The 24,246-nt window shown below is 46.6% G+C and overlaps 2 protein-coding genes across 11 annotated transcripts in view; one reads left to right on the plus strand and one right to left on the minus strand.

Moving 5' to 3' along the window:
* Positions 1-8,955, minus strand: part of LOC122887798 (stromal interaction molecule 1-like) — a 50,177-nt gene extending 41,222 nt beyond the window's left edge. For 2 of the 7 annotated variants that reach the window (XM_044221329.1, XM_044221328.1), the window contains exons 1-2: positions 7,590-8,351; positions 4,634-4,777 (exon numbers count right to left, since the gene is read on the minus strand). In XM_044221329.1, coding sequence (XP_044077264.1) covers positions 4,634-4,775 — 142 coding nt within the window. In that variant the 5' untranslated portion in view covers positions 4,776-4,777; positions 7,590-8,351. The other 5 variants (XM_044221325.1, XM_044221323.1, XM_044221324.1 and 2 more) reach the window with 5 other exon arrangements.
* Positions 8,956-9,122: 167 nt separating this feature from the next.
* Positions 9,123-24,010, plus strand: rhogb (ras homolog family member Gb). Of its 4 annotated transcripts, XM_044221335.1 has the most exons (6): positions 9,136-9,270; positions 15,223-15,350; positions 17,218-17,326; positions 18,314-18,472; positions 18,613-18,783; positions 21,166-24,010. In XM_044221335.1, the coding sequence occupies exons 4-6, from the start codon at positions 18,344-18,346 to the stop codon at positions 21,439-21,441; spliced, it is 576 nt and encodes a 191-aa protein (XP_044077270.1). In that variant the 5' UTR covers positions 9,136-9,270; positions 15,223-15,350; positions 17,218-17,326; positions 18,314-18,343; the 3' UTR covers positions 21,442-24,010. The 4 variants fall into 4 exon arrangements, with proteins under 4 accessions (XP_044077271.1, XP_044077269.1, XP_044077270.1 ...); XM_044221336.1 differs by lacking the exon at positions 15,223-15,350 and having other exon boundaries at positions 9,123-9,270; positions 17,218-17,351; XM_044221334.1 differs by lacking the exon at positions 15,223-15,350 and having other exon boundaries at positions 9,124-9,270.
* Positions 24,011-24,246: the final 236 nt, after the last annotated feature.

Below are 24,246 nucleotides of genomic sequence, written 5' to 3' on the forward strand. Positions count from 1 at the left end.
GTCGTGACTCCGTCAGACCTGAACTCTCAGACATCGAGTCGTTCACTTCCAGCTCAGACCTCAGAGACTGCTCTGAAATAGTGGTGCGTTCACGGACGCGCCGACATCTGAGATCGGAGAGTGGAGACCTGCGGGAGACTGTTGTGCCGTCATCGGGACTTCAACAAAACTGGAAAACTAAACCTCAGGAGGGAACGGGAGGAACGCCGACGATATAACAACACCATCCAACATATTATCACTGTAGCTGTGTGTCACGGCTGCTTTAACATGGGGTTATAGGGTTATTATGATTTGCTTATAATCGTAGAAAAGGTTTCAGTCGCAGTCGTCTGGACGCTGTTTTCAGAATCAAGACGTTTCGGCTCCCATCCGGAAGTCATTCTCAATTGTGAAAATGGTCTGAGAACTCAGAAATTTAAGCTACTCTGTGTTGCTTAAGCCCCGCCCTCAGGAAGGAGTCTACCTGAGTGTCTGTTGATTAGCTAGTTTCACCTGAAACTGACCTAATAGTTTCCATGATGGCCCAGTAATCAGTAATCAGGCCTATTGTTTTCTGGCTGCACCTCCCTCATCACTGTTAAGTACCTGATTAGCATGTGATCGGCTTGACCACGGTGTTAATACACTGTGGTAAACTTTGGGCAGATAGAATCTCAGACCACCATTTCTGTTCAAAGAGGGGTTTTCTTTTTTCACAAAATGGCTTCTTTGACTCCTCTTTCAAACCAACTCTTCTCTCTACTCAGAATCTTCACCTCGCTGTCTTCAAATGTGCGGTTTGTAGCTTTTAGATGCAAACGCACGGCGCTCTGTAATCCTGAGTTAGCGTGTCGTCTGTGCTGATAAAGTCTTTCGTGAAGTGGCTGTTTAGTCTCACCTGTGTACCGCTCTTTGCAGTTTTCCTCACTGCACTGAATGGAGTAAACTACATTGCTCTGTTTCTGTGTGGGCATCTTGTCCTTAGGGTGAAGAGTTTCTGTCTTAAAGTGTTGCCTGGTTTAAAGAAAACAGGAACATCGTGCTGTCTAAAGATCCTTTGTAGTTTTTCAGACAGTCCAGATACATAAGGGATGGAGACATTGTTCCTTCTTGGTTCTGTTACACTTTGTTACACAGACACTCAGGTAGACTCCTTCCTGAGGGCGGGCCTTAAGCAACACAGAGTAGCTTAAATTTCTGAGTTCCCGTCCAATTTTTTCACAATTGAGAATGACTTCCGGATGGGAGCCGAAACGTCTTGATTCTGAAAACAGCGTCCAGACGACTACGACTGAAACCTTTTCTACGATAGAACACTGCTGGACGAATGAGGGACTACACCGTCTTATTTGCTCACAATAAATTCAGGACATCAGTTACAATGTTTTTAGAGATCATATGTAGACCCGCTCAGGTTCTGAGAGTCTGTGATACTGGATCTGGGAGATACTGGGGACAAAAGTGAGACTTGCAGTCTAACGAACGAGACTGGAACCAGAACAAGAAAGATAGGCGACATGGAACTGCACGAATTATAAACGCAGACGTGTGTTTGGCTGGACGAAGCACTGAATATGAAGGTGTGTGTGTCAGCTGAACATTTCGCTTTGAAAACCCAATTCTGCACAAGCTAAAATATGACCGCATGCTGTGGAAAATGACAAACGGAAGGTGTAAACAGACAGTAGTTATTTGACTCAAACATGTAAAACCGCTGGCATGAACCTTTCAGTTACTCCTTCTCAGAGTCACAACTCAGAAATCTGCATCGTACACAGACACGAAACAGATCATCGTCTCTGACGTCCGTCCAGAATAAACCTCCAGAAACCAGCTGAGACGCCAGAGAAGAAAGCGGCTGCAGAACCTGCCTGAGAATCCTGCTGTTTCTAAGTTTCCTTCAGTCTCACAGTGATCCAGAGACAGCTGTCTGTCCGTCCACGGGTCCACTGCAGACAGGAGCTGCTGACTGCTGGTTCAGCTGCTTTAATGGGACAGTCTGACCGAATGTAGACAAATAGAGGCTGAAAAAACTCAAACTCTTTTACACTGTGATGGGGGCTCAGCTGTCTCAGTTTGGTCTGAAGTTTAAAACATGACCGCACCAACAAAACCACGAACAATACATCATGTGCAGTGTTGCAGTGGTCTGTCAGCGGGTGAAATCTGATGCGGAACTACAGATTAAAACCTAAAACAGGTATCTCCAGGAGGATAAACCCAGCTTACGTTTCCACTCTGACAGCCACAACACCACAGAAGAAGACAGAGAGGTAAAGCGAGTGACAGGTGAGGAAGCAGCTTCAGCTAAAGGTCTGAGTTTAGTCTGAGGATTAAGATCAGCAGCTGTGAGGATAAAAATACAGAGATAATAGAATTAAACGGGAGGAAGGTCGAGTCAAAGTCACATGCTGAACATCAGCTCAGTCTGAACACACGCCAGCACAGCAGGAAAACTTCACTTCCCATCATGCACCTTTTAAAAAGGTTCCTGTTTTAATAGAGTAACTTAGTCAGATCAAACGAGAGCCGAAGTGAAACCAGAACTTCCAGGTTCTGTTCCAGAAGAGACAAACGCCTCGCAGTCACATCTGTAGCGACACGAAGACACCAGAACCTCGCGCAACAGCACGCGGTTCACGCCGTAAGACCTGTGTAACACGAGCGCCGCAGGTTAAAGGTCGGCAGTTTGACAGACTCGGGGAGTGAAGCGGTGAGACGTCGTGTAGACAGCAGAGGTTACAGATAAAAAGCTAGAAAAAATGACTTTCTGTCGCGGATAAGAGATGATCAGGTGCTGGAGAAGGAAGCCAAAATGCTAATGTTAGCTACATCCGTCTTTATAACAGACTGAAGACGTGTTACACCTGCGCAGTAACACCTGAACATTTGTCTTTCTTGGAGTTTTATTTCACTTTCAGCAGATTTCTTCCTGTTAGCGTCTCATTCTGAGACTAAAGGAGTTAAATTAACCGTAAAAGTAGCAGCATGTTTTTATACTTTAGTGACAGGAAGTGACACGCCTCGTACCTGGGGACTCTACTCTCTTCCTATTGGCTCTCAGACCTGAAGGTGGGACCCTCTTGCCTTCGTCTACTCAAAACGGAGCAGAGACGAGTCTATTTCTGTCACCGCGCTTCCTGTGAAATCATCAAAGTATCACTTCCAGGAAGCTGTGGTAAGCTGCTAACAGCTAGCTCCCACGCTATCTCTGCTGCAGAGCTCTGCGACAACACACACACACACACACACACACACACACACACTTTCCAAGTCCAAACAGGTGAGTGAGGAGGACATGTTTCTACAAAGTGACAGCATGGTCTCTCTCTCCGGTTGACTTGTCTGTATGTAAAAACCACAAACAGCACTTCTACTTCCTTCATCAGCTCAGTGTGAAATTTGACTTTAGTGTGAAAATGCTGCAGGTCGGTGCTGCTGTTCTCTCTACAGACACGTCTGTTAGCCGTCTGTTAGCCCGTCTGTTAGCCTGTATGTGTTCACATGCTGTCAGTCTGTCCCGTCAGAGCAGCCGAACCAGCAGTCAGCAGCTCCTGTCTGCAGTGGACCCGTGGACGGACAGACAGCTGTCTCTGGATCACTGTGAGACTGAAGGAAACTCAGAAACAGCAGGATTCTCAGGCAGGTTCTGCAGCCGCTTTCTTCTCTGGCGCCTCAGCTGGTTTCTGGAGGTTTATTCTGGACGGACGTCAGAGACGATGACGTCCTCTGGAAGTGCGAGTCGCGCTGAACGACTCGACGTGAGTTTCCTGTCCGAGAGTTCAGACCTGACGGAGTCACGACTCTGAGGAGGAGTGCGATTTTTGACGCAAATCCACGGCGACGCAAATCCGGCGCCCCCCTGAGGAGGCTTTAGTCTCTCTTTAGTCTCTGTCCTGCTGCCTGTCTGCTACAGACCAGGTCCTGTCGTGTCACCAGGGTCAACATGGCGTCCTGAACGAGGAGTTAAATCACCGACGAGCTCGGAGAAGGTTTCCTCCCCCGGCGATGTTCAGCCTGACTGATTGAAGATTTAGACTTCGTCTTCATCACACTTCTAATTTCACAGAGGCGTCTGTACACAGTGACACACCTGAACAACGTGAAAACAGGTAAACCTCTTCTTCTTCGTCCACATCTGGTGAGGAGTGCGACAGGCAGCTGGCTGAACAAATCGTTATTATTTCACGGTCGTCTCACAAAGTCAACATAAATCCAGGTTAATGACAACAGCTGTGAGACCAGATATTATGATGTTTAAAATGAACGATCGCTCAGAAAGTTAGAGATGTTCTTCTTAACTTTACTGTCACACGGCCTCATCGTTTTGTAAAAGCTCAGTTTTAGTCGACGGGCGGCTTTAACGGAGAGAAAAACAAAGACTGCTGATGTTCACCAAGTTCACCATCTTAGTTTAGCATGTTAGCATGCTAACATTAGCTAGTTAGCAGTAAACACAGAGTGCAGCTGAGGCTGATGGGAACGCCATCAGCTCTGCAGGTGTTTGGTCAGAAACCAAAGTGTCGGACACGTTAACATGTCGACCTGATGGTGGCGCTAGATGGAAAGTCAGAGGATCAGCGTGACTGGGATTCATCCTCTGGGGACCATGGAAACAACAACACGCACACAGAGGAAGTGTGTTTCCTACCTGAGGCTCTGTTGCCGTTGGAAACCAGATGATGGTGTTGATGGTCCAGGTGGGCGTGGTCGCTTCTGTCCAATGAACTGTGAGCCCCGACACACACACTCAGCACGCACACACACACCAGCCACACGCACACACCCTCCATGTCTGAGGAGAGAGAGGAAGAAAGATTTTAAACATTTGTTCAACTAGATTTCTTTAAACGTTTCAAAGTAAAAGCAGTTTGTTCTCATCAGTTCAAACATCACATTTATGAATTAATAATCATCATCATAAACATTTCTCCCCCATTCTGATGTAACAATGAATTGAGTCTCTCTGTGGTCGCTTTGACTCTCTCTGACTCTCTGTGGTCGCTTTGACTCTCTCTGACTCTCTGTGGTCGCTTGACTCTCTCTGACTCTCTGTGGTCGCTTTGACTCTCTCTGACTCTCTGTGGTCGCTTTGACTCTCTCTGACTCTCTGTGGTCGCTTTGACTCTCTCTGACTCTCTCTGGTCGCTTTGACTCTCTCTGACTCTCTGTGGTCGCTTTGACTCTCTCTGACTCTCTGTGGTCGCTTTGACTCTCTGTGGTCGCTTTGACTCTCTCTGACTCTCTTTGGTCGCTTTGACTCTCTCTGACTCTCTGTGGTCGCTTTGACTCTGTCTGTGGTCGCTTTGACTCTCTCTGACTCTCTGTGGTCGCTTTGACTCTCTCTGACTCTCTGTGGTCGCTTTGACTCTGTCTGTGGTCGCTTTGACTATCTCTGACTCTCTGTGGTCGCTTTGACTTGACTCTCTGTGGTCGCTTTGACTCTCTCTGTGGTCGCTGACTTGACTCTGTGGTCGCTTTGACTTGACTCTGTGGTCGCTTTGACTCTCTCTGTGGTCGCTTTGACTTGACTCTGTGGTCGCTTTGACGACTCTGTGGTCGCTTGACTCTCTCTGACTCTGTGGTCGCTTTGACTCTCTCTGACTCTGTGGTCGCTTTGACTCTCTCTGACTCTGTGGTCGCTTTGACTCTCTCTGTGGTCACTTTGACTTGACTCTCTGTGGTCGCTTTGACTCTCTCTGTGGTCACTTTGACTTGACTCTCTGTGGTCGCTTTGACTCTCTCTGACTCTGTGGTCGCTTTGACTCTCTCTGACTCTGTGGTCGCTTTGACTCTCTCTGACTCTGTGGTCGCTTTGACTCTCTCTGTGGTCACTTTGACTTGACTCTCTGTGGTCGCTTTGACTCTCTCTGTGGTCACTTTGACTTGACTCTCTGTGGTCGCTTTGACTCTCTCTGTGGTCGCTTTGACTTGACTCTCTCTGGTCGCTTTGACTCTCTCTGACTCTCTCTGGTCGCTTTGACTCTCTCTGTGGTCGCTTTGACTCTCTCTGTGGTCGCTTTGACTCTCTCTGACTCTCTCTGGTCGCTTTGACTTGACTCTCTGTGGTCGCTTGACTCTCTCTGTGGTCGCTCTGACTCTCTCTGACTCTCTCTGTGGTCGCTTTGACTCTCTCGATGGTCGCTCTGACTCTCTCTGACTCTCTCTGTGGTCGCTTTGACTCTCTCTGTGGTCGCTCTGACTCTCTCTGACTCTCTCTGTGGTCGCTTTGACTCTCTCTGTGGTCGCTTTGACTCTCTCTGTGGTTGCTTTGGCTTTGGGTCTGTACCTGGTTGGCCTGGTCAGTAATCCTTACATGACACTAATAGTAGCAACTGAATACGTCATTCAGAAATTTAAAAACCACTGAATTTATAGCACTGAAACCATCTATCCAGTTTACGCTTACAGCGGTGTGCTAAAGTGTTTGCCTTCCTGATTTCTTATTTTTTTGCATGTTTGTCACACTTGTTGTTTCAGATCATCAAACAAATTTAATTAGTCAAAGATAACACAAGTAAACACAAAATGCAGTTTTTAAATGAAGGTTGTTATTATTAAGGGAAAACTAAACCCAAACCTACATGGCCCTGTGTGAAAAAGTGTTTGCCCCCTAAACCTAATAACTGGTTGCTCCACCCTTAGCAGCAACAACTGCAACCAAGCGTTTGCGATAACTTGCAGTGAGTCTTTTACAGCGCTGTGGAGGAGTTTCGGCCCACTCATCTTTGCAGAATTGTTGTAATTCAGCCACATCGGAGGGTTTTCAAGCATGAACTGCCTTTTTAAGGTCATGCCACAGCATCTCAACAGGATTCAGGTCAGGACTCTGACTCGTGTTATCTTTGACTAATATTTAAATTTGTTTGATGATCTGAAACATTTAAGTTTGACAAACAATAACAAATAAGAAATCAGGAAGGGGGCGAACACTTTTTCACACCACTGTACATGTTTAGGGTTCACAGTTTCAGACAGAAGTTGCAGATATTAAAAACTTATTCAAGCTGCTCAAATTCTGTAACCCTCAATTCAGATCTAAACATTCACGTCAAGCCAAAACGTCCAGTTGCTGGTCTGATCAGGACCTGAAGCACCGGAGTAAGACCAGTTACTGTCCAGCACTCTTCCCCGTTTAAAACTCCTCAGGTGGTATTTTTGACTAAATGTCACGTGACGGTGTTTTGGGATTATCGGTGCTTTCGGGTAATATTTAAAACACACAAACAAAATAAAGTTTGATACAGAAACTAGATGTTAAACGTGAGGGGGCGTTCACTGTCCGCCGTTCATCTCGCGCATCCGGAACAAGAACATCAACTCAGAAATGCGTTTGTTTGTTTTATAAAACTGTAAATAACTTTAAATAAAAGCACGTTAACGTCACCTGCGCCAGCACGCGACGAAAACCACCGCCACACCGATACTCGAGGGATCTGCCTCACCTCAGCTTCAGCGGCTCACGCGCTTCTCACGTATCTTCTTCCGTCAGTGCGGATCAATTTTCTTTTCAATAAAGTTTGTTTCTCCTCCAGCCGCAGCGGAGGTCAGAGGTCAGACAGCTGTTCGGTTTCACGGCAACGTCCCGGCCCCCCACCACCTCTCACCTGTGCAGCAGCCGCTCCTCTAATCCATCGATCCGATCGGCTCCGATCGGCTCCGATCGATCCCACACAAACGGATCGAATGAAAGTCTGCGCGGTGATGAAACGGTTCCTCAGTTCTCCACCCGCGACTCCAACTCAACAAGCTGCTGCTGAGACTCAAGACCTGCAGAGACCCGCCTGCGCTGCGTTCAGGGACCCGCGGAAACCTCCGAATCCAGAGCTTCATTTAATTAACACGCTGCAACAATTAGTCGGTTAACCGGTCAGTAGGCGGAAACAAAACGAACTGGCAACTAGTTGATAACCGATCAATCGTTTTAGTCACTTTTTAAGCAAAACGGCAGAAGACAGACTAAAGGATTCATCGAGCAGACGAGCGCCGCAGCAGCGTTTCACTGAATTTCTATATTTCCGTTTCTTCTCTTTTGCTGTCCTCCAGACGTTCACAGCGTTTGACACTGAAATCATTTTTAATTAGCCGGCAGGTAAAGTGAGCGTCAGACTAAAAACAACATGTTAATAAAATCACGCTTTCCAAATGTTCACTTCCAGCAGATTTCAGGAGAACACTGAGCGTAAAAAATATAATATTTTATTTAACCTAAAAGGTGTGCAGAGGAGTTTGCGTTGTTTTTACAGCCCTGAGCGTTGCCTTGCAGGTACGGCCTCTGATTATCAGTCAGGCAGTAACCTGTATGGAGCCACTGATTAATTGTTAAATCTATAAAACAATATAATAATCTATATAATCTATAAAACGTCAGAAATAGTAAAAAAAAAAAAAAAAAACCCTGTCACAAGTTTCCAGATTTTCTTAAAGAACCAGAGAATTTCGACCTAAACGACCGACTAATCGATTAACTAACTAATCGTTTCCGCTCTGATTTGGAAGACTGATGGCCTGAACCAGCGATGTCGTACTTTACAAATACATCAGAAAACATCAGACGTGACGAGGGCTTCTGCTTTGTTGTTTCCCGGTCGTCTAATTTCCGACAGCACTGGAAGGCAGCGCGCGTGTGACGCGGCGGTGTCATGGCGCCCCCCTGCGGCCGGGGCGGGGCGGTGCAGCCGCGGGCAGAAGAGCTGCTCTCAGATCAGCGCTGAGCGCCTGAAGCCCAACAGGAAGTTCAGACACAAGAAAGTTTCACGCGAGGAACAAAACCGACGTCAGAGAGTTACTGAGGCCACGTGGCAGCCAGGTGGACGGTTACCTGGACGGAGCCGGGCTAGCAGTTTCCCTCTGTTTCCAGTCTTTATGCTAAGCTAAGCTAAGCAGCTGCTGGCTGGAGCTTCATGTTGTTAACACGCTGATCTCTGATTGGTCCTTTAAATGACTTTAGAAACATTTCAGTGTTTCTCAAGTCTGGACTGAACACACAGAAAAGCCCGGTGTTGCTTCCACGCGCACACACACACACACACGCATGCGCGCGCACATGCACGCGCACACGCAGAAAGTAAACTTCCTCAAACTTGCTCCACCGCTTCCTCTCTCTCTCTCTCCTCTCAGACTTCCTCCTCCTCGTTAGCTCCGCCCGCCCGCCTCGCACTGAGATACAGATCCGCTGTCCCTCCCGCGCACACCGACACACACACCGACACACACACACACACACACACCCACAGACGGAGCGGGACTGAGCGGAGCTGTGAGCCCGGAGAGGAGCACTGATGACCGGTGAGTCTCTGCTTTCCGTCCCCGGAGCTCCGGGACCAACCGATCAGCTGAGTGTGTGTGTGTGTGTGTGTGTGTGTGTGTGTGTCTCTCTCTCTGTACAAACTTTCAGCGCGTTATTGATCTCTGCTTTAATTCCCGTCAGCTGATCGATCGGTCCTCCAGCGGATCAATAACCTGTATGTTTGTTGACGCTGCTGCAGGAAACTGCGACCACTCCCAGTGTGTGTGTGTGTGTGTGTGTGCGCGCATGTGCGTGTGTGTCACTCACTTCTTCTTTGAACTTGAACATAAATTCAGTGCTAAAAAAAGCTTTCTAACCAGAAATAATAACTGTAATACTTTACGAATACTGCAGTAAAAGCACAAACACACACTCTGTGAAACCCTCTGCTGCAGTGAGAGTGTGAGAGTGTGATCAGGATCCCTTAAAGCATTAAAGCAGTGCAGCGTCCCTGTGGCTGCTGTGCTGTTATATATTCTATCATCAGGTTATTATTCCTCGTGCATTAATGTAAAGCAGGATGTTGCTGCTGCAGCTGGTGGAGCTGGAGCTCATGTTGAACCGGTTTGTATCGGACTGCAGCTGATGATGCTTTTCATTCTGGATCCATCTGCCGATTCTTTTCTCCGTCGATCCGTCGATCGATCGGTTTGGAAAACTGGTGAAAACGGTGAGAAACGGCGACCCAGAGCCCAAAGCGACGCCTTCAGCGTGTCGTCGTGTCCGACCGACAGTCCGAAGCTCGACGTTATTAACAAACATCACAGTTATTACAGTCGTTCAGAGGAAAAGCAGCAGATCTGCACATCTGAGGAGCTGCAGCCAGGAAGGGATTTACAGGAGAAACCATCAAAACAGTTGATTAATCTTCTGTCAGCCGACTGATCGATTCAGCTGAACTCGTATAAACTGTCGGGAGTTTCATTTATAACGAAACATCAGATTTTTATAAACTTTTCATGTGTTTTAAGTGTAAAAATGTTACTGTGTAAAGCAACTAAAGCCGTCAGATGAACGCAGTGAAGTAAAAAGTAGAAACACGAGTAGTAGTGACACGAGCAAATACTCAGGTAAAGAACTTCAGTACACTAGTACGCAAGTTCCGCTGTTTCAGCCACTGTTTGACCCGACGTTCTCCGCTGTTTCAGCCCTGTTTGTCCCGACGTTCTCCGGTGTTTCAGCAGTTTGTCCCGACGTTCTCCGGTGTTTCAGCCCTGTTTGACCCGACGTTCTCCGGTGTTTCAGCACAGTTTGACCCGACGTTCTCCGCTGTTTCAGCAGTTTGACCGGATGTTCTCCGCTGTTTCTGCCAGTTTGACCGGATGTTCTCCGCTGTTTCTGCCAGTTTGACCCAACGCTCTCCGCTGTTTCAGCCACAGTCTGACCCGACGTTCTCCGGTGTTTCAGCCCTGTTTGACCGCACGTTCTCCGGTGTTTCAGCCCTGTTTGACCCGACGTTCTCCGGTGTTTCAGCCCTGTTTGACCCGACGTTCTCCGCTGTTTCAGCCACAGTTTGACCCGACGTTCTCCGCTGTTTCAGCCCTGTTTGACCCGACATTCTCCGCTGTTTCAGCCCCTGTTTGACCCCACGTTCTCTGCTGTTTCAGCCCTGTTTGACCGTTCGTTCTCCGGTGTTTCAGCCACTGTTTGACCCGACGTTCTCCGCTGTTTCAGCCCCTGTTTGACCCGACGTTCTCCGCTGTTTCAGCCCCTGTTTGACTCAACGTTCTCCGCTGTTTCAGCAGTTTGACCCGAGCCTCCGGTGTTTCAGCAGTTTGACTCAACGTTCTCCGCTGTTTCAGCCCTGTTTGACCCGGCGTTCTCCGGTGTTTCAGCCACTGTTTGACCCGACGTTCTCCGCTGTTTCAGCCCCTGTTTGACCCGACGTTCTCCGCTGTTTCAGCAGTTTGACTCAACGTTCTCCGCTGTTTCAGCAGTTTGACCCGACGTTCTCCGGTGTTTCAGCAGTTTGACTCAACGTTCTCCGCTGTTTCAGCAGTTTGACCCCACGTTCTCCGGTGTTTCAGCCCTGTTTGACCCCACGTTCTCCGGTGTTTCAGCCCTGTTTGACCCCACGTTCTCCGGTGTTTCAGCCCTGTTTGACCCCACGTTCTCCGGTGTTTCAGCCACAGTTTGACCCGACATTCTCCGGTGTTTCAGCCACAGTTTGACCTGACGTTCTCCGGTGTTTCAGCCACAGTTTGACCCGATGTTCTCCGGTGTTTCAGCCCTGTTTGACCCGACGTTCTCCGGTGTTTCAGCCACAGTTTGACCCGACATTCTCCGGTGTTTCAGCCACAGTTTGACCTGATGTTCTCCGGTGTTTCAGCCACAGTTTGACCCCACGTTCTCCGCTGTTTCAGCCCTGTTTGACCGCACGTTCTCCGCTGTTTCAGCCCCTGTTTGACCCGACGTTCTCCGCTGTTTCAGCCCCTGTTTGACCCCACGTTCTCTGCTGTTTCAGCCCCTGTTTGACCCGCGTTCTCTGCTGTTTCAGCCCCGTTTGACCCCACGTTCTCCGCTGTTTCAGCCCCGTTTGACCCCACGTTCTCCGCTGTTTCAACCCAGTTTGACCCCATGTTCTCCGCTGTTTCAGCCCTGTTTGACCCGACGTTCTCCGCTGTTTCAGTACAATTTGACTCGACGTTCTGCACTGTTTCAGCACAGTTTGTCCCAACGTTCTCTGCTGTTTCAGCCCTGTTTGACCCGACGTTCTCCGGTGTTTCAGCAGTTTGACCCAACGTTCTCCGCTGTTTCAGCCCCGTTTGACCCGACGTTCTCCGCTGTTTCAGCCCTGTTTGACCCGACGTTCTCCGGTGTTTCAGCAGTTTGACCCAACGTTCTCCGCTGTTTCAGCCCCGTTTGACCCCACATTCTCCGCTGTTTCAGCCACTGTTTGACCCGACGTTCTCCGGTGTTTCAGCCACAGTTTGACCCGACGTTCTCTGCTGTTTCAGCCCCGTTTGACCCCACGTTCTCCGCTGTTTCAGCCCCGTTTGACCCCACGTTCTCCGCTGTTTCAACCCTGTTTGACCCCATGTTCTCCGCTGTTTCAGCCCTGTTTGACCCGACGTTCTCCGCTGTTTCAGTACAATTTGACCCCACGTTCTCCGCTGTTTCAACCCTGTTTGACCCCATGTTCTCCGCTGTTTCAGCCCTGTTTGTCCCAACGTTCTCCGCTGTTTCAGCCCTGTTTGACCCCACGTTCTCCGGTGTTTCAGCCCTGTTTGACCCCACGTTCTCCGGTGTTTCAGCCCTGTTTGACCCCACGTTCTCCGCTGTTTCAGCCCTGTTTGACCCCACGTTCTCCGCTGTTTCAGCCACTGTTTGACCCCACGTTCTCCGCTGTTTCAGCCCTGTTTGACCCCACGTTCTCCGGTGTTTCAGCCCTGTTTGACCCCATATTCACTGGGGTTTATGACCAGAACTATGCTTGCAGTGTCCTCACCTGTAAACCAGGCTTTCTGTGGCTGCGGTATAAAAGCCTGGACTTAAATGACATAAACATTCGGAGTTGACAACAGAATTCATCTCGTTGAGGAAGAATTCCCCCGTTTAACAGTTCATGTAGTCTCTTCTGTGTGTACTGATATGAAGTGCTGGTCAGACTGTCTCAGTGAACACTTTTCCTCCACACATGCTGCTGCTGGATGAACAGAGCGGCGGACAAACCCTTCCTGTTTCGGTTTCAACACAGACCAGTTCCTCTTTTGCCCGAGGCGTCTGACTGACTGTTCGGGTGAGGGGTGTTAAGGAACGCTGCATTCGTCAGGTACATGTGGAAGACTTCGCCTCTGTCAGACTCGGCTTGTCACTCTCTGTCAGCTGGTCGTCGTCAATGATGATAAGATTGTATTTAAATTGCGATTTGGGAACATAGTGACGTCACTAAAAAGCAGTGATACGGTCAGACAGGTTGGAAACAAACCTCCAGGAGAACAAAGGTGAACAGTACAATTATTACCCAACTCCACAGTTTACAGACACACTTCCTGCTTCAACCTACTTTTAACATTGTACATTGCACGCTAACATGCACTGTAGAGTTGGACAGCTGTCTGGTGTTTCAGCCATGTTTGGTCTGATATTCTCCCAGTTTGTACACCTGTGTTCGCTACCTGTTCACGTGACGAACATCTGTGTTGTTTAAAATGTTTCTCTTAACAAGGACGATATGGTAAAAGCCAGTATTCACTTGCTTAGTTTTTTTTTTCCGATTTCGTCCACCACCTGGTCGAAGTTGTACAACTCTTTTATCTGTTTTTGTACCATCGTCTGGTTATTTTGCAGAGCAGGTGTCTCTTCTCTCAGACGGGGTTTTTCTGAAAGATAGAAAAAGTCCAACGAGTCGTGAAAATATTTTGTAAACCTCACAGCTCCAATTTTAGAGATTTTCCCGTCAGAGCTTCAGCTGCAGGACGGCTCGGTTCCTCTGTGGGTCAGAAGACTCCTCCTAAACCAGCAAAATTTAATTAAAATGCAGAAAAAGAACACAGCTGACAAGACGAAACCAACGCTGTCTGTTAGTTCCTGAAATGCTGACAGACAAGACCAGTAAAACCATGAAGGAGACAAATGGCTCTCTCAGTGTCAGTGATTACATATCAGGTTCCTTAACATGAATTGTTGGCAAAGCCTTTATTTCCCTCAACTACAGAGAGAAAAGGCTTCTAATAGAGGCAGGCCTTTATTTCATATTTCCCTGTTTAATGTTTGATGATATTTCGGTAAGAAGCCTCCCAGTTTTCTGAACACTTCCTCCATCACCACACTTTCTCTCTTGAACAATAATACTGTTCTCATTCACTGATTCATTCTAGTCGGTTCTACTTTGCCGTTTTTTCTCTCACACAAAGTCATTCATGTTCTCTGGACTCGACCACCGTCCCGCCGTCCTTTCTGGTATGAACCAGAAGTCTCTCTCTCGCCTCCAGCTGGTTCAGGACGCAGCAGCTCGGCTTGTCGCTGGTTTTAGCCGACGCCATCACATCACCCCGGTCCTGGCTTCTCTCCACTGGCTCCTGTTGACCCCATATGAGCCGGCTCGCAGCCTTAGGCCCTCAGGGGCCCTGCTGGCTGTTCCACAGTCGAGGCTTGAATCTAAAGGTGACCCTGCTTTCGCCATCAGGGCCCCTCGGCTGTGGACCCACCTGCCTCAGGAGATGAGGCTCGCAGAACCGGAGACTTCTTTTAAATCACTTCTTAAAACTCATCTTACAGTCTTGCTTTTATGGGACGTCGTCCTTTTATTCGCCTCTTTATTGCTTTCATTGTTTCCATTTGTTTTTATTTCCTTAGTCATGTTTTTCATTGTTTTTAAGTTGTCTCTTGTCTTGCTTTGTTTGGCTTTCTGCTGTTGTGTTGCCTTCTGGGTATCCTGTCTCTGCTTTGCTTTGTCTGACAAAACTGTCTGTAAAGGTGCTATATAAATAAAGTTATTATTATGCCATGACTCTGTTGTTGTACAAGTATCTCAGGGTCTCGTTCACGAGTGAGGGTAAAATGGAGCGTCAGCAGTAATGCAGCGATTCACCAGTCGATCAGCTAAGTCAGAAGACAACTGTCCAGTCGGAGCAGAGTTTCTAAATTATGTGCGACAAAGTCAGAGTTAGTTTTGAGATAGCAGAGACGCTCTTCTACTCTGCATCTGTACGTGTGAATGCAACATCAGAGACAGGACACAGCCCCCCGAACTGCTGTTATCCCCCCGTGACGATTCATGTAAATGTTTTCATGCCTCTAACTTATTTATAACTTGCTATGCTAATTATTAACTGCTATTAAAGTAAAGCAGCAAATGTGTTTGTTTCAGATTCACACTTTCTAAGCACACGCACACACTTAGAGGAAGGCTGCTTTTACACAATGAATGTTTCAGTCATTTTACTGATCTTGATTCTTCTTCTTCCTCTTTTTTTCTCAACGTGTTTCCTTCTTTCTTCCTCTCGCAGTCAGCACACTGTTCCCCCGTCAGATCTGTGCTTTCAGACCTGCTGGTTTCACCGGACAGTTTGAGCTGAAACAGAACGCAGGACGCCGCATCCCTTTGGTCCGGTTTGGTCAGATCGTGCAGAAAGCGGTTTGCAGTTTTTATTTATCTTCAAATATTAGTTTGGCGTCCAGGAGACGTGAGGAGCTATTATAGCTACTGCTATCACCTATTGTATGTATTTGTCATTGAAAAGTAGTTGACTTGGATTTTGGCCCCCAGGAAACAGGAGCAAGAAGTCCTGCATAAGACCTGTACTGTCTTTGTATCTGTAGAGAGAAGTTGAGGGTTTTCCCATTCACTTCAGTACAGCCACAGTTTCATCACAGCAGCATCTAGTGGACGTTAGAGGAACTGCAACACTCGGCTGCTGTTGGTGCAGCTGAGGAGCGAATATATGAAGTGATGTTGGGGTTATACAGTAGTTTATTGAGTAACGTTAAAACTACTTTCTGTCAATATAATTAGACTGCATGTGTCGAAACCAGAGATACGTTTGAACAGGACAGTCACACTTCACACCTCTGAGTTCAGTTTTCTTCACTGAAGTTGCTGCTTTATTTCAACACGAAACCACAATTTCTACTGAAAGCTTCCTTTTTTCCAGCTACATCTCAGTTACAAAAGGACGTCGTTACAACACCTCAAACGTCTCTTTCATTCTTCTTCACGTGTCTCTGCAGGTTGTCAACGTATGTCGGTCAAAAGTGCTGCTTTATTTTTCTGTAGCGTTCATTCTTCTCAGCTGTTTCAAGTATTGTGGATTCATCCGCCGCTGGAAATAGTCCCAAACAGATGCACTATTTCCTCTTGTTAGTTTGGTAAAAACTCCAGCGAGCAGCTGTTTGAGGAAACTACTGAGCCTTTTTAAACAGGAAACTGTATATCTGTGAGGTGTTAAAGATTTATGTCTTCAGCAGGAGCCAATGGGCTCGCAGCTGAGAGCCACAGACAGGAAGTCAGTATTTCTTCCACCACTGCAAAGGTCAGAGGTCACAGTTCTCCTCCCAGTTTACCAAACAACATGAAGGAGAACATGACAAACTGTGAGATCAGAGGTTAAAGCTTCCAGCAGGAGTGAGATCAGCCGACCTCCGCCCAGAGAGAGAGCGGCGAGGGCGGGGTCGGCGTCCCCAGAGTCTGGGCTGAGCCACTTTCTCTATCCAGACATCTGGAGAGAGACACTGCACAGCTACTATTTCACTGTTCAGCACACAGTCCACCAGAATCATGTTCACTGTTCACATTTGCATCTACTGACTCTCAGACTAACGCTCTGAACTCTCCGACACCGTCTTCCTCTTAGTTTGATATTTAACCGCTCTCTTTCTTCTTCGCTGGTTTACAAAAGCTGCTGCTGACAGAAATATAACCTCTGCACACGCGAGCTGGGCGACTTTAACATGAACTTAGTGACTCCGACTTGGACACGATCTCTGTGGCTGAGACAAGACACAGTGACTCGAAAACAACCCCGGTGACTCGGACCTCACGTCAGGGACTCGGACGTGACTCGGTGCCTTGAACACGACCTCTGTGACTTGGACGTGAACTTTGACGCCTCTGGACGTGACCTGGAATCAAGATTTACTGACCTGACGGCAACACCACAAAGACGTTTTGTAAAACGCAATCTGACACTGCGAACTGCTGCTTCAAACATCGCCTCCCTCTGCTTCCAGTGCGGCTGCTACCGCTGTGTCTTAGGCCGAAGAACTTATTTCATAAAATTGGAGACAGACGAACTGTCTTTCTAAATGTGGGAGGAGTCTCAGCGTTGTCAATATTCAGTGTGAGTCACTGACATTCAAATCTGTGTGTGTGTGTGTGTGTGTGTGATAACATCTCTGTTTTGTTTGGAGACCATTTCCTCCTGCAGGGATCATTTCCATAAACATAAATACTAACGGAGGACAAACCTCCCCTCCTCTCCCCCGTCCTCCCCCTCTCTCTGCAGTCGGACAATGGGACGTCACGTGTTTCTGAACAAACTGTGTTAACTGAAGGAAACTGAAGTGTCTCTGGCAGCTGGAGCAGGACGAGGGAACCAGTCAGATTCACTGAAGGTAAACTCGGACAGGTGAAGCCCAGGTGACGGTTTAATGTTTCTCCCCCGTCTTTACTTTCTCTGTAAATATTCTGATAGAAACATTCGGCCTCGTGCAAGAAGCACCACTTGTGACGTTAGCTTACAGCTATAATTTCCCATAGAGGTTAGCGAGTTAGCTAACGTTAGCTTGCAGTTTACTGCATTCAGCCTGTGGTAGCTCGTTAGCCGCCAGCTTCTAGCTTTCCAACAAATCCTGTTCTGATAAACTTACGTGATTTCTGAAATGAGCAGCTGGAAGTTTCTATATTCTGTTATGATCAAGGTGTCTACTTCCACTTTAAAACGTTGCGACTAAACGTCGGTACTTGACGCCGGGCTGGACTGTCACGCGACCTCTTTGCTTAAGAAAGACCTGTGAGGTTATCGTTCCGTCTGCTGATTCCTGAAAGCAGAAGCTCTGCAGTGTGCAATTCTTCCTTTCACTCTTTGAGGTTTTAGGGGCGTCGATTATGCTAATGAGCAAAGCTCTCGAGCACTCACTTCCTCGTGATTAGTGCCGGGAGGTCCCAGTGTTGTGTTGCCTCGGTATACCCGGGTCTGGACCTCAAAATGTATCGAGTATTTCGAGTTTTTGAGTATTAAAAGTTGCCTATCAATCATGTTGGCGAGATGCTGCGTTGGCCAATCAAATGCATGCAAGCGCACATTCCCGGGAGGTGACTTTGTAACGTGAACGGCGTATTTCTGCTGTTCATGTTGCGATCGGAGTGACGAAAGATAAAACAGTTTCCTCCATAAAAACTTTCCACAGTTGTAAAATCCTGTCTGAGTATCACAAGCCTTTGTGCAGAGTTTTAGCTTCTGACGAACCTTTCAACACCTCAATCTGTTGCTCAAACTGGACTTCCTGGATCGCATTTCATGTCTCACCTGTACCTGAAACAACACAGACCCGTGCACTGTTTTAACACAGGGTAATGTGTGTGTGTGTGTGTGTGTGCAGGTTGCTGAAGGTCAGAGGTCAGAGGTCATCATGCAGAGTATAAAGTGTGTGGTTGTAGGCGACGGCGCTGTGGGGAAGACCTGCCTGCTCATCTCCTACACCACCGGAGCTTTTCCCAAAGAGTACATCCCCACTGTGTTCGACAACTACAGCAGCCAGGTGCGGCTCACTGTTTTCATTATTAATATGTTAATATTCATAGAAAGACTTCTGAGATAACGTATGTTATCACCATGGTTACGTAACGCAGATACACAAATCCCTGACCAGGTGTGTGCGTGTGTGTGCGGTGCGTTCAGGTGACGGTGGACGGCAGGACCATCAGTCTGAACCTGTGGGACACGGCGGGTCAGGAGGAGTACGACCGGCTGAGGACGCTGTCCTACCCGCAGACCAACGTCTTCATCATCTGCTTCTCCATCTCAAGCCCCGCCTCCTACGAGAACGTCAAACACAAGTGGCACCCAGAGGTCAGAGGTCAAACTCTACCCGGCAACAGAGCGCTCACTCACAGATTAAAGAGGCAGAAATACATTTACACGAGGCTTTAATTGTTCTTTTACCGCTTGTTGTGAGCGCCGGTAGATTTAGATGAGAGCGCTGCGATTTCCATCATTTTAGGGATGAATAAATTCAACGTTAAGAACAGCAGCTGCAGCTTCTGGATTAATACATTTCAGGGTCTTCATGTTTATCACCTGAGGCCTTGGACACGGGACACAAAGAGATTTTGTGTCAGAAAATGAATGAAATCTTAAAAAATATCTAATTTTGTTTACTTTTTCTTTGGCTTTGTGGTCTTTCAGTGTTTATATATATATATATATATATATATATATATATATATATATGCCGTAGACATATTCCGTAAAAATAGACAAATTATTTGCTTGTGCTTTACAGGACTGAATTTATACAAATATTGATCAGAGGCGGCAGTCTGTCTAAAGCTGACAAACCTCCACCAGCTCCTCCACAGCTTCTGATCAACATGTTTGTTTCTTCTGTACAAAAAGTGTCAACAACAATTCACAGTCTTCGTGCTAAGCTAAGCTAACCAGCTGCTGGCTGTAGCTTTATATTTAGCAGACTGGCTTCAGTATGAAGACTGAACTCGGCCCGTGTTCAATCAATTATTTCATTAAATGTGAAGAAACGGGATAAAATGTGTCGGGGGTTTTGTAGGCGTCAAAAAAAGGACAATGACTTTCCTGTTTTCATCTAAAAGTGGGAAATCGAATAAACAAGAAAACCAAACAACAAGTTTTTATTTCTGTTTCTGTCCTTGAGCAGTTTGATGATTTCTGAGGAGGATTAGCCATAAACAGATATTAAGCTTTACTATATAACCATACAGGGATTATTAGACCAGACGCATTCTGAGCACTGTAACGATAATGAATCAACAGTAGAAATAACATGAGGAAGTATCAGCTCAACAGTATTACATGCTCATTCCTGCGAGTCAAGTAGAGGAACAAGAGTGTTGCTGCTTTTGGTAACATTAAGGTTCACATATTCACCATTAGTTGCTCATTAGCATGCATTTTAGTAGCATGTTCAATTCACTTAAATTTTATTTATATTTCATTTATAATTCATAACAGAAGTTATCTCATTGCACTTTTCCTACAGAGCAGGTCGAGACCGAACTCTTTATAATATTATTTACAGAGACCCAACAAATCCCACCATGAGCAAACACTGGGCCACAGCGGCAAGGAAAAACTTGCTTTAAGAGGCAGAAACCTCGAGCAGAACCAGACTCAATGGTGGGCGCTGCAGTCTTAGGTTATGTTGGCTCTGTATTAGTCATTATAAGGCTCTTATTATCGCCTCATTCTGCATGATCATATTCTACAACATTAACTAAGAGTTTCCCCTCAATAACCTGCTAATTACTGCTTATTGATGGTAAGTAAGGAAGCTGTTGCACATGAGTTACGGGCTTAATGTGCTTTGCTCAGTACGGGCCTTATAAAGGTGGTAGAACCACGAGATTCTCCCTTAATAACACTTAATAAATACGGTCTATTCTTATGCAACAAAACACAAAACTACACGTGTTAAAAGAGTCCAGATGAGGCTCAATGAAGTCTAACTCAGAACACGTTCCCCAGTCTACAGCGAGGTGTTGCTCATAACTGAATCACGAGTAGTTTGACGCGTATTAACCCGCTCAGGTTCCCTAATCTACAGCTGCCCCCTCTTCACACCATTATTCTCTGTAGCGGGACGCATATCCGCTCTACGAACTGCACGCGGCGTCCGTTGAAAATGTGTACTCTAACATAAAGTGTTACCAGACTTTTCATAAAACTACAAATTAATGCTTTGTAGGTGTGTATGTTATATGTTTGTTTTCTGTTTCTTTTGTACAGTGCAAAGTCTTTATAAATAAAGTTGAGTTGAGTGCAAATTCTGCATTACAGTGCATCACAGATTAACTTTCTAAACTCTGATGCTTAAAAACACGTCGGTGAGGACAACAAGCGTCTTCACCTGTAGGGTTTAATTCAGGAAATGTCTCAGCTTTCTGTTTGTAGGAAACGATATTTATTTCTGTCTAATAATGCACTTGATCGCTACAGTCTGTCATCACTGAAGAACCTGACATTTAGCTTATTAACATTCATTTTCCTACATTTTTTTCTCAAATTCCTTAAGCTTTTCCTTAATTTTCGATGGTGCACATTTTTATAGTTGTGTCTCAGATTGAATGAAATATTTGTACAAACTCTCAGCAAGAAAGAAAGAGAAGAAGAGGATAAACTCCAAGTATCAAACTTTTGCTTTAAAGGCAAAGTTTCTAGTTGTTCACAGTTTCACTCTCGTTTAATCATCACCTTCAGGTGTCTCACCATTGTCCCGGTGTTCCCATCCTCCTGGTCGGCACAAAGAGCGACCTCCGGAACGACGCCGAGACTCAGAGGAAGCTGAAGGAGCAGAACCAGACGCCCGTCACCCACCAGCACGGCGCCGCCCTCGCCCGCCAGATCCACGCCGTCCGCTACATGGAGTGTTCGGCCCTCAACCAGGACGGCATAAAGGACGTGTTCGCCGAGGCCGTGAGGTCCTTCCTCAACCCGCAGCCCACCGTCAGCAAGAGGGCCTGCGTCCTGCTGTAGGACCGAGCTTCGGCCGCCACGCCCGGGAACACCCCTGGACCCCCGGGACCCCCGGGACCCCCAGGACCCCCGGGTTTGAGTCGGACTGAATCTGTGGCTTAACTGCCTGAGAGACAGTTTGGAAGATTTATGCTAAAAATGTGTTTATGTTTAGTTAGAATTGAATCTTTGAAGAATCAGAAGAGGTAGTTTGGGGCTGTTCTCTTATAGCGCCTCTAAGGCTGCAGTGAACGAAGGCCTTTAAGAAATAATTTAAATCAAATTAAACTCCAATGTCCCGTCATAAATGCTGCAGTGGTCGGTGCTGCTGACGTCATGTCGGTAACACATTTAACATGGTGGGTAAACTGAGCGGGTCTGACGACAGATCAAACCTCTGGTCAGCCTGCAAACTAAATTTGGGAATAGACAAGAAAAACTCTCCTTTCTCCTCTTTTACTTAAAAGGACAAGATTGACTTCATCCAATCACAGTCCAGCTGGGAGAGATGTGAGGTAAAAAGGGACAGGTGCCTGCAGGTGTTAGCTTAGCCGCTCGCCAACACCGTCAGCAGGCGGAGCGGCGGCAGCAGCGACTCACAGCTGCGCTCAAGATGCTTTAAAACACTTAGAGACAGATCAGACTTACCTCTGATGTCCATCGTGAGTAAATGTCCATAAATATGCTGAGACACCAGAGAAGAAAGCGGCTGCAGAACCTGCCTGAGAATCCTGCTGTTTCTGAGTTTCCTTCAGTCTCACAGTGATCCAGAGACAGCTGTCTGTCCGTCCACGGGTCCACTGCAGACAGGAGCTGCTGACGGCTAACGTGCTGTTAATGGTACCAATTAAACTAAATGTAGACAAATACAGGCTAATCTGTGTGACGCATGGATGTATCATAAGACCTGGATTCGCCGCCGCCGCTCGGCCTTGCTTCCAGTTTTTCCCCAGTGGCCACTCGCGGTATTGCAGCATAAATCCCCCTGAAACGGCCGCCGTTATAAAAGAGACGCCTGTAACCGTTGACAGGACGCCTCGAGCTGCAGAACAAGGTCCATTAAGACTCTTTTAATTATGGATTTCCGATCTACGGCGGTTTTATATTTGTAAAACTTTCCTCGAGCCGAGAAAAGCGATTTAAAAATCCGTGACGTCATCGCGATGTAAAGTCTACGGGCCAGCGGGAGAAACACTACTGCGCGTGTTCAGTGGGCCACGAACCGCGGAAGTAAACCCACAAGCTAGGAACTTATGGCGTAGGCGCCATCTTTGGGTCCGGTATCCAGTTCTAATAATACATCCACGGTGTGACGTTGAACAACCCAATCACCAGAATAAAATGTATTAATTGTACGTTTCTGCAAACCACCTTTCAAACGTTTAATCTCCACGTCAAACGCTGTGGTTAAAGTCTGGTTAGCTTTAGGAAAAGCACCCGGTGCTGTCGCCATAAAAACAGTCGAGAATACGATACGTATCAGATGCATTAAAACGTACAGATTGTACGTATCTGTTTGCAGAAACGTACGATTTTTCCACATTTTTCCTGGCGACTGGGCTGCGTTGGAAACCCCTCCTCGTTGTCATGACAACACAAACCAAATGTTTTGTGCGAGACACCAAATTGGTATAAAAGATCTAAACTGTTTTCAGACGGATTTGCATCAGTGTGATGATCTGACAGGACGGGCGGGTCAGACAGGAAGCAGCTCTGGTGGAGTCATGAACTGATGTAAATAGAAATAAGGAAGTTAAAGAAATAGTTATTGATACTGAGAGTTTACTTTCACAGAGTGTTTACATGCTCATTAATATATGATATTCGTTGTCAGCTCTCAGTCAGGGTGTGGTAGCTTTCATGGGGTTTTTTTTTAGACCAAATTCTCCTCCTGACACTCATGAAACCTTTTCAAAATGCACTGAAAAACACGTTGGCAGAGCTAAAAAGATGAAACGTCAACAAGACGAGGGAAATCGTTTTCTTAGTGTGGTAATCCCGTAAAAAAAGGTTTCGGACAGCGATGCAGTTTTCATTGATTGATTGACAAATTTTTAGTCGGAGAACACGGAGACAGAATAGTTTCAGGTACGTAAAAGTGCATTTTCAGGAAAAACAGAGCGATGGTTTGATGAGAGGGCCCCTGTTTTGTTTGTAGTCCAGTGACAGGAGACGGAGGCAGAGAAGAAGAACGTCTAATGACTGCAGGCTTTAAATCTGCTTTGCAAATGTTTTCTGAGGAATGAAATGTTTGTTAGACTTCAAAGATACACATTGTGTGTTTTGGTGAGAAACCCTGAATGAAAACAGGACATGACCGAGCAACATGCCAACACCATGTTGTTTTTAGCCATGCTAGCGGCGTTAGCATGTTGTTTTTAGCCATGCTAGCGGCGTGGCTAAAAACAACATGTAGCAAAGTCTGTTGCTGTTAGGGTAAAAAGTCCAGTAGGCTCCAGTTTGTCACGATTATTAAATTTAATTTACTTGTAAACTTTAAAAATGTGATTATTGTTGTTGATGATTTTGTTTAATCTACTGTATTTTTATTTAAATGTGACAATACATTTAAAACATGTTTCATACAGTACATCTGCCTACTGTGTTTTATTCCAGCTGTTTCTTATCCTCAATAAGCAGTGGTGCTTTGAGCTAAATGCTAATGTCAGCATGCTAGCATGTTGACATTTAGCAGGTATAATGTGTACTATCTTTATTTAGCGTGTTAGCATGCTAACATTAGCTAGTTAGCAGTAAACACAGAGTGCAGCTGAGGCTGATGGGAGCGTCAGCAGCTCTGCAGGTGTTCGGTCAGAAACCAAAGTG

The sequence above is a fragment of the Siniperca chuatsi genome, linkage group LG14, assembly GCF_020085105.1.
Source record: "Siniperca chuatsi isolate FFG_IHB_CAS linkage group LG14, ASM2008510v1, whole genome shotgun sequence".
Taxonomy (NCBI): domain Eukaryota; kingdom Metazoa; phylum Chordata; class Actinopteri; order Centrarchiformes; family Sinipercidae; genus Siniperca; species Siniperca chuatsi.